This window comes from Triturus cristatus, chromosome 2_2 (genome assembly GCF_964204655.1).
Source record: "Triturus cristatus chromosome 2_2, aTriCri1.1, whole genome shotgun sequence".
NCBI lineage: Eukaryota > Metazoa > Chordata > Amphibia > Caudata > Salamandridae > Triturus > Triturus cristatus.
In genome coordinates, this window is record NC_140582.1 from 352468837 (window position 1) to 352485504 (window position 16668).

Consider the following 16668-nt stretch of genomic DNA (forward strand, 5'->3'; position numbering starts at 1 on the left):
AAAATGCCTTCATAGTTTTTGTTTTATTATCCAGTAGCATCTTGTAGGCCACAAGACCAATATTCTACATAAATAACCATTTTCCAAACTGCACGTTTTTGGGGGAGAAAATTCCTTCTATGCAAGTAAAGGGTGCAGGGATCTCCATCTGAGAGCATTCAATCTGTCAAGTCCTTCGCGCCCTTGTCAACGAAGCAACTGGAACTTAAGAACTATGAAGCTTCCAGTGTGCTAATTTGGCTTTCACAGGTGACTTGAACAGGGGCTTCTTAATCTGTACTTTATGTGGCCTTTCCTAATCTTTTGAACATTTCAGTTGTTGTATCATGTAGTCAATGAGTTTTACATTTATTGGTTTTGTTTAGTTTTATTGGTTGTGAGAAGTTGGCCTGGTATATGCTGTTCACTAGTTCTAGTGACCACCTTGTACCATGCCAAGCAACCCTTATGGTGTGGTTGTAAGTCAACCTTTTTGGACTAGCTGCCCTAGTGGTAGCGTAGGCTAAGCAGTCTTTGAGGCTAAACTCGTGATGCGTGTTAAGCAAGCTGTTTTACCAATAGTAACCCCCTTTTATACCAATGAAAGGACACCACACAGATATATATTCAAAATATACATGTATTTATTTCTCAAAGTAACCCCTAGTCTCTTTATGAGCACAGGAGCACAAATCGTCAAACAAGATTATCACAGAATACACAGAAGTTGCACTTTATATGGATAGGCCCTGGTGGCCACTCAAACCATATACTAAAATAGTGGTATAAGTACCACGAACAGAAAAGGGAAAAGGCCTAGGGCCTCTAGAATCGCTGGGCCTACAAGGAGCTAACGTCAGTTAGTGACCAGGAGGTCCACGGGTGGCGTGTGCAGAGCAAATAGTCACACGCGTGCTCCCATAGGTTTCAATGGGTGCGTAAAAAGTACAAAGTTACTGCAAAAGGAATCTTCCGGATGACCTAGGAACTTAAGATTTGGAACACAGGCACTAGAGATGTATTACTACACATGGGCACCGGAGTACCAGCTTTACCTCACCCACAGGAAGCGGGTGCATAGGCCTCAAAGTGCGTCGGGTTTCTTCTATCTGTTCCGTTGAGCCTGGGACAAAGATGCTGCAGGCGGTCGGTCGGGAAGAGATGCAGTGGATCCAAGAGTGGATCGGAGATGTTGAAGACCTGTAAGCAGAGGGGACAGTGTTCACAGTCACTAGCCAGTGACCAGCGTGGCACCAGGTGGGTACCAGGCGATGTCGGGTGCAAACAGGTGATGAGGGGTAGCTTGTCTCCGCAGCCACGTGGTCCCTGAAGGTCGACGACGTCCAGGAGTCGGCTCACGAGCTGTCCCACGCAGGCTCTCGCTGTCGGCGGTGTCGGCGACTTGATCGAAGCAAACAAGCCTTGGCAAAAGCAATTGCAGGAGGATTCGGAAATCAGCTGTTGGTTCTGACCAGCAAGGTCAGAGGGATTGCTCCTTTGGAGGGGAGCAAGGGCCAGTCTGGAGCAACCAGACCAGCGGTGTTTGTTGTAGATTTCGTCGCCAAAATGGCCACTAGCCAGCGGGCCAGCAACCGGTTAGGCGCGTCGAGTGGCAAAATGCAGAAGGGCCCCACGCAGATCGTGGAGATGCTGGAGGGCTCACCTTTGGTGCAGATGCTGCTCGAGGGTTGGGCTTCTCAGGACCCAAAGCACAACTTGGAGGGGGCCTCGGTTGTTGCACTGGTCAGCTTGTCGTAGTCGTTCCAAGATGGCTGGCTCCACGTGTCTCGGTGCCTCCACGGGTCTCCTCTTTGCAGGGACTGTGGATCGGGCGGTGAGAGGTCTGGAGGTCCAGGTCTCGTCAGTCTCTGGGCTCGGGCTCCGGCGGGAGGCGGCGGCAAAGCAGACGTTGATTCGCTGGATGGTGCTTGCGTTAGCAAGGTGGTCACTCCCTGACCACAGGGGAGATTTTCTTCAGTCTTCTGTGCAGCAGAATGTCGAAGTTCCCGTCTTCTTCTTAGTTTCAAGTTGATTCCAGGATGTCTGAAGTCTTAGGACACAGCTCCTACCTTTATTCGGATTCTAGGGGCCGGACTACCTGCTAGGTCCCTCCCTATGGGTGGGACCAGGAAGGGGGGTGGTTACACCCCCAATCCTTTGTCCAGCTCGCCCCAGGCCCGGGACTGGTGTGCCCCAGGACCGGTTTGAACTGGCATATGCCCCGAGGCTCCTTGTGAGCCACAGGCATGTCTGGTTTCTTTCAAGCCCTACCTGACCAATACACAAAATCCTGTCTGGGGTGGTGCATGCACCTCCCCTGGCAGGAAACCCTTTGTCCACACCTCCCAAGCTGGAAGGACTCCCAGCAGCAGGAGGGCAGACTTGTGTCTGTGGTGGCAGCATCCATTTTGTGGAGCTGAGGCTATGTCTGATTTTACCCGGGTTTCAGGCACTGTACATGTCGTGTCCCTCTAGAAGGGTGGAGTGCTAACCCCGTCGCCAGAATTGGCGAGGGGTTAGTATTCCAATTCGTATGACACCTTACTCGACATGTTTTGATAAAGCCAAACCAAAGATAGCATTTAACCGCGAGGTTCATAATGCACTTAAGAGTATATGGTATGACGATATCTGGAAACAGTAGAAGGAAGTTGTTCCGACCACTGCAGACAGGCTCAGCTCATGCCAGAGCACCATCTCACATGGAACCAAGCACTCTGCCTTCAGGATTGTTAAGGCCTGCCATAGGAGTGACTTATAGGTTACCAGGTGTCCCATTTAAGTTTAGGTATAGGTATACTACACCTAAGTAAGAGGTGATTACACCAACTTACCCCAGCTGAGTGATCAGCCAGTTGTGTCAGATTGTTAGGCCAAGCCTGGGGTGGCATAATACATGCTTCAGCCCCTGGCAGGCCTTGGATACACCAATGCCCTGGGTACCTAGTGTACACTGGTACAGGGGCTGACAGGGTGATCCAACCAATTGGGTATGTACCTAGGGTACATGGAGTCCATTTTACAGAGAGAGCAGATAGCCTGAGAGCCTGAATGGCAGGATCTCAGGCCAACTAAGTCGAAAAACCAGCTAGACACTAGGCAAAAATTTGGGGGTAACCATAGTCAGATATCCACCTTCCTACACAACCCCCCCCCAAACGAAGGGAGATAAGGCTGACCTTGACCAGGTAAGCCTATATTGCCCAAGTGGCCATATAAGGAGGAACCAGCACTGGCATGGTTACCCCCTGTCTCATGGTCCACTAAGCAATCCCTCACCCTAAGGGTATCAGAGGGTCTCCACCATAGGGAATCTCTACCTGTGGTGTGTCTTGGCAAAGTAAAAGGCTGGTGTTGAGATGGAGTACTGAAGTGAGTGTCCTCAAAGTGAGGCCTCAGCTTCCTCCAATCATCCTCCACCATGGATGCCTTTCTTTCTTTAACTGAGTTGCACTGTGCTCTCAGGGTCAGCCTCTGGCTACCTAAAGCTGGAGGCTGGGTCCCTTTTGTGGGCTTACTGGAGGGACAGGTCAGGTTTGGGGCCCTAAGGTCCCATGTTTGCCTGTGCCCAACAGAATCCCCCTGGGGGAGGTCCCTAACTACCTGTAAAGGAGATCCCTCAGGAATGTTTTTACCCATCACCTGACTAGGGCTACTAGCCAGGCAATCCTCATTCTTTTGATGGGGGGGTTCTTGTGGACAGGGGCCCTCTGGGGGTCCACTGGCCTCCCTGACCTCTGCAGCCCTGGGCTGACTGAGGCAGGGTAGAGAGAGGCAGGCTACCTGCACCAGACTGGATCCCACCTTGGAAGGGGCCACTGACATCAGAGGCTCTGCCAGGCCAGGCCTGGCTACCTCTGGGGCAGTTCCTTCACAAGGGGTGAGGTCAGATCCCTGAGGAGGCTGACCTTTTCCTAATGTCTGGGGAGAGGGAGACTTTTCTTCCTCCCCACTACTCTCAGTTTGTGTGGAGTGATCCATTGTTTCAGGCTTCACTACACCTATGTCAGTCTGAGTATAGGCTGAGACCATTACAGCCTTGCCAACCTTTTCAGGGGGGCACTCAGTTTGTGTTTGAGCTGTGACTGTCACAGCTCTGCCAGTCCCTACAGGGAAGTCTGTCTGTGCCTGGGCTGTGGCTACCACTGCCCTTCCAACCTTTTCAGGGAGGAAATCTATTTGGACAGGGGTTGTGAATGGCACAACCCCCCTACCCTTTTGTGAAAGGCCTACCATTTTAGAATGGGTGTCTTGTTCAACTCCAGCCCAAGCTGAGAGTTCTAAGTCATTCCCCAGTAAGCAGTCTACAGGCAAGGTTGGGGACACTGCTACCCTTTTAGGGCCAGTGACCCCTCCCCAGCTGAGACATACCTCTGCCATGGGATGACTGTTCTGTTTGCCATCAATGTTAGTCACCTGGTAGGAGAAACCGGGCAAAAGCTGCTCAGAGGGAACTAGCCAATGGGCCACCATTGTGATGCTAGCCCCAGTGTCTCTGTAGGCCTCAGCTTTTGTACCATTGATGTAGGGCTCCTGTCTGTACCTACCCAAAGTGTTGGGACAGGCAGTGAAGTTGGCAAACCCCATGCCACCATCACAGACAAGAGTGGTTGCTGTAGGGGAATTGGCTAAGCCAGGGTCCCCCTGTGTTCCCCAAGTAAACCCACCCAGATTTCTGGGGGCACTCCCACCACCTGGGGGATTACTGCTGACAGTAATAGGTGGTGTGACAGGAGTAATTGGAGGAACAGTTTTGTTTTTAGCCCTTGGGCAACCGCTGTCAGTTTTCCAATGCCCAGGAGTTTTACACTCATGGCAGTAGGGCTTTTTAGCTGTGGTAGAGGAGGGAGCTTGGGACCCACCACCCTGTGTGGAGTTTTGGGGCCCTGAGGAAGGTTTCTCTTTTTCTTTATCCCCACCCTTCTCTTGAGGCTTGGTGGTATCTTTCTTTTGGTCACCACCCTGGTTTTTAGGCCTGATCCTGGTCCTGACCCATTTATCTGCCCTCTTTCCCAATTCTTGGGGAGAGGTCAAATCTGAGTCTACCAGGTGTTGATGGAGAAGCTGGTTTTGACAATTACTTAAAATCTGCTCTCTCATCATCAAATTGTACAATCCTGTATAATCAGACACCTTACTTCCCAGCAACCAACCCTCCAAAGCCTTAGTGGCACATTCCACATATTCAGACCAGTCCTGAGTCTGTGTCTTCTGGGTGTCTCTGAACATTAACCTGTACTGTTCAGTGGTTAAGCCTAACCCATCAACTAGGACACTCTTCAGGACTCTGTAATTTCTGACATCCTCTTCTCTAACAGTGAGGAGTCTATCTCTGCCTCTCCCCTCAAAGGAGAGCCATAAGATTGCTGCCCACTGGTCTTCAGGAACCTGCTGCACTTTGCAGGCTCTCTCAAGAGCAGTCATCCATTTGTGGATGTCATCCCCACTTTTGTAGGGGGGCACAATCTTGGACAGGTTCCTATTGTCAAAGACCCTATCTTTGTCCCTAGGGACATTGCTGCCACCAGTGGGTATAGACCCACTCTCTCTATGCTGCCTAGCCTTGCTCAGTTTTTCTTCCATCAGGGCTACTTCTAGCTCCTGCTTCCTGATCCTCAGCTGGGCTTCCTGCATTCTGGCCTCATGTTCCCTCCTCTGAGGGGTGGTCAGTCTCCTTCTGGAGTGACCTTGAGAGCCTCTAGAGCCATGGGAAGCATTGGAGTCACCTGAGCGATTCCTTTGCCTTCCAAGCCCTGTGTTAAGTCCACTGGGGAGATCCAATGGGGTGAACCCACTGTCAGTCCCCAATAGCCTTAGTTTAGCTGGGCCAAGTATAACACTTGGCACTGGGCTAGTTCTCCCTTCATCCCCACTCACATCTGTATCCCCATCACTTTCTTCCTCTGTGGTAGGCATCCCATCTAAGGGGTGACTATTGGGAAGGGGTACTTCAGTGGCATCTTCAGAAGGGGGGCCTCCTGTTCCTGTCCCTAAGGGGGCTAACTGGGAAGCTTTCTTGAGTGCTCTCTGATTCTCATCATTCTGTAAGAGCTCTCTGAGCTCAGCAGAGTTTGGGTTCTTGGGCTGTTTAAGGCCTCTAAGAGTTGCCAAATGCCTGAGCTCATTCTGATTAAGGGTAGCAAAGCTGGTTGGTGCCCTCTGGGGGTCACTCTCGACAGAGATGGGTACAGTGGACCCCTCTGCCCCGGCCATTGCTCTTAAGTGTGGGTGGATGTGTTGCAATCTACCTACACTTGGGTTTACCTACTAAACCTATCTAGTAGTTGTAGTCAGGGTGTGCTACTCCCTTTGCTCTACAACAACTAAGTTCAGTAGAACTTAAGTATATCTAATCTTGTTTTATATGTACCTACAGGTACCTATGTGATCTTTCAATTGGTAACCAAGAGATTACAATGGTAAAACACAGCAAGCTCAAATCCAACCGCTGCTCACCAATGTGAGAAGTTGGCCTGGTATATGCTGTTCACTAGTTCTAGTGACCACCTTGTACCATGCCAAGCAACCCTTATGGTGTGGTTGTAAGTCAACCTTTTTGGACTAGCTGCCCTAGTGGTAGCGTAGGCTAAGCAGTCTTTGAGGCTAAACTCGTGATGCGTGTTAAGCAAGCTGTTTTACCAATAGTAACCCCCTTTTATACCAATGAAAGGACACCACACAGATATATATTCAAAATATACATGTATTTATTTCTCAAAGTAACCCCTAGTCTCTTTATGAGCACAGGAGCACAAATCGTCAAACAAGATTATCACAGAATACACAGAAGTTGCACTTTATATGGATAGGCCCTGGTGGCCACTCAAACCATATACTAAAATAGTGGTATAAGTACCACGAACAGAAAAGGGAAAAGGCCTAGGGCCTCTAGAATCGCTGGGCCTACAAGGAGCTAACGTCAGTTAGTGACCAGGAGGTCCACGGGTGGCGTGTGCAGAGCAAATAGTCACACGCGTGCTCCCATAGGTTTCAATGGGTGCGTAAAAAGTACAAAGTTACTGCAAAAGGAATCTTCCGGATGACCTAGGAACTTAAGATTTGGAACACAGGCACTAGAGATGTATTACTACACATGGGCACCGGAGTACCAGCTTTACCTCACCCACAGGAAGCGGGTGCATAGGCCTCAAAGTGCGTCGGGTTTCTTCTATCTGTTCCGTTGAGCCTGGGACAAAGATGCTGCAGGCGGTCGGTCGGGAAGAGATGCAGTGGATCCAAGAGTGGATCGGAGATGTTGAAGACCTGTAAGCAGAGGGGACAGTGTTCACAGTCACTAGCCAGTGACCAGCGTGGCACCAGGTGGGTACCAGGCGATGTCGGGTGCAAACAGGTGATGAGGGGTAGCTTGTCTCCGCAGCCACGTGGTCCCTGAAGGTCGACGACGTCCAGGAGTCGGCTCACGAGCTGTCCCACGCAGGCTCTCGCTGTCGGCGGTGTCGGCGACTTGATCGAAGCAAACAAGCCTTGGCAAAAGCAATTGCAGGAGGATTCGGAAATCAGCTGTTGGTTCTGACCAGCAAGGTCAGAGGGATTGCTCCTTTGGAGGGGAGCAAGGGCCAGTCTGGAGCAACCAGACCAGCGGTGTTTGTTGTAGATTTCGTCGCCAAAATGGCCACTAGCCAGCGGGCCAGCAACCGGTTAGGCGCGTCGAGTGGCAAAATGCAGAAGGGCCCCACGCAGATCGTGGAGATGCTGGAGGGCTCACCTTTGGTGCAGATGCTGCTCGAGGGTTGGGCTTCTCAGGACCCAAAGCACAACTTGGAGGGGGCCTCGGTTGTTGCACTGGTCAGCTTGTCGTAGTCGTTCCAAGATGGCTGGCTCCACGTGTCTCGGTGCCTCCACGGGTCTCCTCTTTGCAGGGACTGTGGATCGGGCGGTGAGAGGTCTGGAGGTCCAGGTCTCGTCAGTCTCTGGGCTCGGGCTCCGGCGGGAGGCGGCGGCAAAGCAGACGTTGATTCGCTGGATGGTGCTTGCGTTAGCAAGGTGGTCACTCCCTGACCACAGGGGAGATTTTCTTCAGTCTTCTGTGCAGCAGAATGTCGAAGTTCCCGTCTTCTTCTTAGTTTCAAGTTGATTCCAGGATGTCTGAAGTCTTAGGACACAGCTCCTACCTTTATTCGGATTCTAGGGGCCGGACTACCTGCTAGGTCCCTCCCTATGGGTGGGACCAGGAAGGGGGGTGGTTACACCCCCAATCCTTTGTCCAGCTCGCCCCAGGCCCGGGACTGGTGTGCCCCAGGACCGGTTTGAACTGGCATATGCCCCGAGGCTCCTTGTGAGCCACAGGCATGTCTGGTTTCTTTCAAGCCCTACCTGACCAATACACAAAATCCTGTCTGGGGTGGTGCATGCACCTCCCCTGGCAGGAAACCCTTTGTCCACACCTCCCAAGCTGGAAGGACTCCCAGCAGCAGGAGGGCAGACTTGTGTCTGTGGTGGCAGCATCCATTTTGTGGAGCTGAGGCTATGTCTGATTTTACCCGGGTTTCAGGCACTGTACATGTCGTGTCCCTCTAGAAGGGTGGAGTGCTAACCCCGTCGCCAGAATTGGCGAGGGGTTAGTATTCCAATTCGTATGACACCTTACTCGACATGTTTTGATAAAGCCAAACCAAAGATAGCATTTAACCGCGAGGTTCATAATGCACTTAAGAGTATATGGTATGACGATATCTGGAAACAGTAGAAGGAAGTTGTTCCGACCACTGCAGACAGGCTCAGCTCATGCCAGAGCACCATCTCACATGGAACCAAGCACTCTGCCTTCAGGATTGTTAAGGCCTGCCATAGGAGTGACTTATAGGTTACCAGGTGTCCCATTTAAGTTTAGGTATAGGTATACTACACCTAAGTAAGAGGTGATTACACCAACTTACCCCAGCTGAGTGATCAGCCAGTTGTGTCAGATTGTTAGGCCAAGCCTGGGGTGGCATAATACATGCTTCAGCCCCTGGCAGGCCTTGGATACACCAATGCCCTGGGTACCTAGTGTACACTGGTACAGGGGCTGACAGGGTGATCCAACCAATTGGGTATGTACCTAGGGTACATGGAGTCCATTTTACAGAGAGAGCAGATAGCCTGAGAGCCTGAATGGCAGGATCTCAGGCCAACTAAGTCGAAAAACCAGCTAGACACTAGGCAAAAATTTGGGGGTAACCATAGTCAGATATCCACCTTCCTACATTGGTTCTTTGCTCAAGCCTAGATTTGCGTCTAAATCAAGATTTAATCAAAAGATTGTGTTTTTTTCATTGATTGCCCACAGGGTAAAAGAACGGCAAACACTTTGTTCTAACTCTCTCTAGCCTCCTTCACACCTGAGAAGGGAGTTCTGATGTTTGAGCCTTGTTTTCTATTGAAGGCGTGTCTTCTGAATGGATCCCTGAAAATTGCGTTCCAAATTTTTTTTCCTTATTCTTCACCTTCCTAAAACAAAAGTTGGACCCAGAGGTGGCCTTGAGGATTATTGTTTATTGCTCAAAGAAGCACTGGTCTGAAACTGAACATTTGGTTGTTTTTTCTGGCATTAGGAAGTGCCATGATGTATTATATTTATGCTTCCAGCTTTTAACGGAAGTGGCTTTTTGGAACATTACCCCCACGTCTTGTCCCCATTTTAACTACTAGGTCCTGGTGTAATGGCTCTGAAATGCCCTGAGCCCTGCTAAACATGATTGAGTGCATGTGCTCTAACCCTTAAAACTGCATGTTTAATTGGCTTGTCCCAATTGGCATAGCCCAACTTATAAGTCTGTAGTAAATGGCACCAGGGTTACCTAGGACCTGTAAGTTGAAGTGTCTCACATGGACTGCAGCAGTAGGTGTCGCCATGACTATAACAAGGTAAAACATGTCTCCCAGTTCACCTCTGCAGACTGGAAGGGAAGTTTAAAATGCTAATTGGACTTTCCCATTTAAGATAATGGCAAAGTCCAAACCTCCCTTTTTAATGTTACCCCTAAGGCAGGCCTAACAAGCCCGAAGGCAGGGAGGTCCATATTGAAGTGTGGAACATGTATTTTTACGTTCCAGCAGTAAATCCAAAATTGTCATTTTTACTATGGAAAGGCAAGTAGCCCCATGGACCCCAAAGGGTCAATCAGCTGGCCTCCTGTTCACAGCACAGGGCCACAACAGTAGCTGAGAAACCTACTGAGGCAAGTTGGTAGCCCATAATCTTCATGTTGCCGCCAACCTCCGCCATGCAGCACCAGAGACCAGAACCTAATGCCCAAAGTTGCATCCGTGTTCGCTGAGACCGGGAGACTAATATGGTTGCAGTTTGTTCGCCCAGAAGTGGAGTTATTACCCAGGGCAGGATTTGGCTGTGAACACGATACCGGGCAACTGGTAGCCCAGTGGCATCTGGACTTCTAACAGCACCAAAAGGACTTGGAGGGGATGTGAACCCTCTGACCAGAACCGCCTCACTCTCTTTATAGACCTTGGAGCAGGCGCTGGAAGACCCCTGTCGACCACATTGCATCCAGAGCACCCTTGAGCCTCTTCAGCATCCTTCATTCCTTACATCACAACCACTTCTATAGGGAACCACTGCAACAGATACAAGTGCTTAGAACTGACTGAGGATAGCTACTTCCTTTGAGATAACGATTTCCGAGGACCTTGCTGGTTCCCGTGGCTGGCTCCCTACTGAAGTTGGTCACCTAAAATGACTCTAAGTGACTGCAATAAACTAGCTCCATTTTCTGGTAATAAAAGTTTCAGCTTTGTTCAATTTGCCAGTGCTTGTTCATGGTTGAGTGAAATGCTTTAATTTACTATACTTTGTAAATCCTATATCTCCTGAACCCTCTGGTGGATCTTTTTTGTTGTGGTGTCTAAAAATACATAAAATTACAGTATTTTAATAAATTGGTGTCTTGTTGATTTCTTCAATTGTTTTGATGCTGTGTAAATGCTTTACACTTGTTCCATTGTGTAAGCCTTGTTGGTCGGAGCCACAGATTCCCAGGGTTGAGCAGAAAATTTTACAAACCAATCCTACTGATTCTAAATAGGTTTGGTACGTGTATTACCACACCATATAATACACCCCATTTCCGCACAGAGCTGAATTGTCATATAAATTCAACTGTGCTTTGTGCAGGTTAACAAAGGCCCTCCTTTAGAAATTAGACCTCTCGCTGACTCTCGAAAGGTAGTAACTTGAATTCTTTTTCACACCAGATTAACTATAGATTATCATCTTCTACTTGAGAATTGGTATAGGTCTTTGCCATGCTGTATTTGTTGGATTCCAATTCCAGGATTTGACTCCTATTCTGGCGTGCTATTTTGTTTAAATTTCTGAAATAATTGCCTGACCACACTATTACCCTCAAACTGTTCCCATATGGCAGTACTACTGGAAGCAAATTGTTTAAAGATGAATTCGCAAGATAAAGTGTCCATTACAAACCTGAATTAACCTCACTAATGTTTTTTCTGATGGGAACGCTTTCCTTATTACAAGTCATTGCCATTCTTCCCCTCTTCGGGGTATTTTTGGTTGCCTTTCATTTAATTGTTTGATTAATATTTTGCTTTCTGCCTTGTATGGAAAATTAATCCGAAATTATGTCTTGGGTGCAGAGGGGACCTTCATTACACTAAAATGTCACCTTCTGTTGAGACGCCTATGTACTTTGCTAACAAAGTAGCCCTGCCAACACTTCATACTCTTTTGGCGATAGGGTTTTTCATTAGCTGTTGCCTAGAGATTTCTAAACATGAGGACTCTGCAAGAAGATGTACGATCAGCCAGAAAGTTATCAATAGTAAGCAAATAGTTTTTTTTTTTAAAGCATATCATGCATCTTTTTTCAAAGTGTACTCTACCTGTAATACATTAATTTCCTTTCAGTCCATAGAAACAGAAGAGGCGCTAAGAGTGACACGAGAAGAACTGGAAGAACAGAAACGCCAAGGTGATGAGTTAAGGAAACAAGTGTCAGTATATTCTTCAAAGATTCAAGAGCACTCTATAGAGATTACGTCTGTTTCCCCCACGGAAGAAAAGGTACTGTGGAGTGATATAAACATCTACTATTCTAGACTGAATATGACTGTAAAACTGTTACTTCATAATATAACCATGATTTGTTTGCAGGTGATCTAGCACCCATTGACTTGGGCAGACACAATATATCACCAGGCTTTTTACTTCATGGCTGTATGTGGGGCAAATAGAGACAACTGTTAGTGTTACTGAACCTGACTCGACTGCAAACCATAGAAACAAAAATTTGATATTTGAATAGAAATGTATGCCATACATGTTAACTGATTAAAACTAACACACTAGAGAAATGAGACAGATTGTCTTTTCAAAGGAAAGAGGCGGGCCTGCCATGTGTGGCCATTACAATGAGCCATATTGGTTGTATTGTACAAGTACATTCACCTTTTCTAACATGCAACACTGGATTATCCTCCCAAAGAAAATGACAATCAGCAACCACCTAGAATTGAGAGTAGCAATAAAGACCTGCTGTTGACTAAAATATGATTTCATCCGATCTCAGGCTACATGGTATACTGGCTTGTATATGTACTTGTGGTTGTATCTATTATACTTTTGGATCTCACCGCATGCAGTAATGTGCTGCTGCATGCGTTTCAGCACATGATAGAATCACAATCCAATCTTCACACCTGATGAGCCGGTTACACCGCAACTAACACTTTAAACAATGTGAAACAAATTGAGTAATTACTTAGTCATTCTACAAAGCGCTACTGGCACTTTGTGACCGGGAGAAGATAATGACAGACAAATGCTGTAAGACAATCTTTGCATATGTGGGTACTGATGCCATTTATATGGAAGTGGACTTTCCTTCACAGATCCTATGAACAAGATTGTAGAAATAATTTTATACAGCATGTTTTACCTACAGTATGTCCCCAATCTATCCAATTGCTACTTGGAAGTAAAGTTAAGCCGCAAGCTTTTTTTTCCTGGTACATTTGCCCTAAGGCAGATCTAGAATGCTATCAAAGCGGAGGGCAATAGAAAATATTTTATTCAAGGCATATTTTGCAGTGCCTAATACTGTATAAATAGTAGGATTGGGCTCAGACTAAATATCGTTAGGAATATGTGAAGTAATTATTATTTGCTTTAGCTTAATTGTGAAGTTTCATCAAAATTATGCAAAATTACGGGGCATGCAAATCCATGATTTCTCGCTATATTTTACAGTGAAATACATTCTTGTTAGGCTTGGGTGGAATGTTTCTCAATTGGCTGATTTTAATGACTCTGTTACTTTTGTAACTCGGAGTTCCGACCAAATTCCACCAATCACCGCATGATGGAATTGTTTCCTGCAACACTTCGGAAATCCGAGTGAGATTTGGTGTCCCCTAGCATCATTTTCTTATACAGTCGGACAACTGCTTCGCAAGTAGAATTGGTGCCTCTCAAGTAGATTTTCTACTTGAGCGGACAGCAAAATCAACTCTAATGACCACACGCTGTTGCGCACCGCATGCTGCCCTTTGTGCTGATTGTTCAGCGCTGTTGACGCTACTAAATTACAGCACAACATGCATATTTCTGCTTGTTAGGTGAACTCCTTGGAATCTCTCAGAGTTTATACGTAATTCTGCGAGTTCCGACCACCCCTGGTCCGTGTCTAATTTTGACACTAGGACGCATTTGATTTTAAAAAAATTGCAAAAAAACGAAAGCTCTGCGAATAACAGACGCTCATGTCCTTTTTTCCTATGCATTCACCGTAAAGTTTTACAGTAAATGGCGAGCAATTATGCGAAGTGAGGTAATGGAGTATTTTTGGGATTTATGTGTAATAAACATAACATGAGGCCCCCCAGAGGAGAGATAACCAGTGACTCCTGGATGATCCCATCTTGAATCATGCTGGGCAGGAGGGTTGGAACTGGGATTGAGAACTGATATGGCATGCTAGGATTGGCCAGGGGTGCCTAGCTTCTAGAACTTTCTGCCCCCACTTAAATAGTCTTGCACCAGTGGGAGAGGTCCTTTTTGTTGGAGCTGGACACTGGGACTGAACAGCAGTAGCCATGGAAAACTGGAAGGAGGAACCGCCTGAACTAAGGACTCTGCCTACAGTTTCTTCCAGAACCACCAAAATTGGTCCTCTTACCCCCTCTGAGAACCAGTTGGGGGAAGAGCTGGACTTCTACACCCAAGGGAAAACAAGCACCAGGAGAAAAAAAGAGAGGCTAGCGCACGGAGCCAGCTCAGCCAAATTGATGCAAAGTGTGCCATTTTAATAGCCAGGAAGGTCTAAAAAAAAAAAAAAAGGTTCCAGGTGGCTAGGGCTAGCCACCATGAGCACAATGAGCCCATGATTGTGACAAATGGCCCATCGGGGTCCGAGAGATCCATAAAAAAACTATTTGACTTTTTAACCCTAGCGAGGCCATTGAAGTGCCTGGCACTCTGCTGCCTAAGGGTTTATAACCCTTGGGGTAGGCCAGGGCCTGGGTATAGACTTGAGGAGCAATTTGTGAGTTGAACACTGGGGGGGGGGGGGGTGCCTCAGGCCCCCCTCCCAGACCTCGGAAGGCCTAGGGGGATCCTGGACCCCTTGTCCGCCCCCACCTCCCACCACCAAGAGAAAAACCAGGGAGCGCAATCGAGAGGCCAAAATGAGGCCCAGGCTCCCAACTCCAGGCCCCTGGTGGAAGGGGTGCCGTCACACTCCCCTGAGAGGAACAGAAGGGTACTTTCAACAGATTTCGGCGGTATATGTAATAGGGAATAGGCGCCACAAGTATTCACACTTCCAGTATTCACTGTCACTTACTAATTACGAACGGTGCTAAAAGGTGAGGGAGAACCACCAGCCTCCCCCAAAGGATTTGTGGCAAAAGCAACAAAAATGCATACATTAAACACCCTAGCACACGTTATTTTATGATTAAGGTCAAATTCCCATATTATTCATAGTATAAAAAACACAAGCGAAGTCTTTTCGTTTTTCTGTCTTTTAATCCATTCGGGTGTTCTTTAGCCTCTTTAGCCAACACGTGTTTCGTCGTCTCTGTAGTCTAATACACACGACTTGTTCACGGCTGTACTGTAATAAACAGAGTAATTCCTATTGTGGCGATAATTCCAGGCCACAATAATCCTGTGGCGTGGGGTACACGAGCAAATCCTTCTTAAGAGCGAGTCAGTTAATTGGTGCTCTGTATGGGTTGTCAATCCACAACCCTCGTTAATCCCTGGTTTCACGTCTTCATCAAGACATTAAGGTTTGTAGACTCCTTAACTCGTAACGAACGTCTCCCCACGCCGGTCTCCTCGACCGGCGTGGGGAGACCGGCGGATTATTGTGGCCTGGAATTATCGCCACAATAGGAATTACTCTGTTTATTACAGTACAGCCGTGAACAAGTCGTGTGTATTAGACTACAGAGACGACGAAACACGTGTTGGCTAAAGAGGCTAAAGAACACCCGAATGGATTAAAAGACAGAAAAACGAAAAGACTTCGCTTGTGTTTTTTATACTATGAATAATATGGGAATTTGACCTTAATCATAAAATAACGTGTGCTAGGGTGTTTAATGTGAGGAACAGAAGGGTCTCCAACCTGAAGTAAGAGGAATGTCTCTGCTCTTCTCCCGACGGTGGTGGGCCTGTCTGCATTTCTCAAAGGCGGGGAGAAAGGTGGTGCCCAATATTGACCCTATGAACTGGAGGTTGTTGGGAGGGCCTCAGGTGAGACTTGGGCTCGATGGATGAAAAACCCAGATCGAACAGTCACACTGTTGACTGCAGATGTCACAATGCCACCTTGATGAGCCACAACCACTGCCATCACCTTGGTAAAGTTTTGAGGTGAAGCCAAAGGTCAGTACTGCAAACTAGAAATGTGTAGAACGAATCCAAAACACCGCAGCCAGACTCATCCTCTGCATCTCACGACAGGAACAAATCACCCAACACCTGCGACACCTCCACTGGCCTCCCCCGTCGAGAAGAGAGTAACCTTCAAACTACTACCTCACACCTACAAATCTCTCCACAACACCGGGCCCCAATACCTCAACGAAAGAGTCTCCCTCCACGTACCCAAGAGAAACCTTCGCTCCGCCGACCTTGCCTTTGCTGAAACCTCATGCATCCGCAGAGACAGAGTGGGTGGGAAAGCCTTCTCCTACATCGTGGTAAAGACCCTGAACGTGCTCCCGATCAACATCAGACACTGCCCCACTCTGCACACCTTCAGGAAGAGCATCAAGACCTGGCTCTTCGGCTGACTCGGAGCTGCACCCCTCCCGGCCCCCCCCCCACACAACTTGAGACCCTCACGGGTGAGTAGTGCGCTTCCTTTTCTGCACCACTTTGCCTTGGTACCCTACTAAGAGCTTGTAATCCCGCCGTATGTCCAAAGTGTGGTCCAGGTAGTAACTGACCACCCGTCTAGAATCTAACCCATGCAACCGCTCTTCGTACTTTGTGGCATGTGGCAGGGAATAGAAAGTCAGAAGGCTGATGGACTGATTCAGATGGAAGGAGTCACAACCTGAGGCAGGAAATCAGCCCTGGTTCTTAACACCAACTTGTCAGGGTAGAAAAATCAAAGTCTACATCCATAAAGGACAACTATGAAAGTGCTCAAACGGAGGCTCCATCAGAAAAGTTAAAAACAAATTAAGGTC

At 47.9% G+C, this 16668-nt stretch overlaps 1 protein-coding gene across 2 annotated transcripts in view; it reads left to right on the forward strand.

Moving 5' to 3' along the window:
- Positions 1-16668, forward strand: part of CENPE (centromere protein E) — a 1911253-nt gene that overhangs the window by 789441 nt on the left and 1105144 nt on the right. For both annotated transcript variants that reach the window (XM_085641421.1, XM_085641422.1), the window contains exon 37: positions 11870-12025. In XM_085641421.1, coding sequence (XP_085497547.1) covers positions 11870-12025 — 156 coding nt within the window. The remainder of the gene's footprint in view (positions 1-11869; positions 12026-16668) is intronic.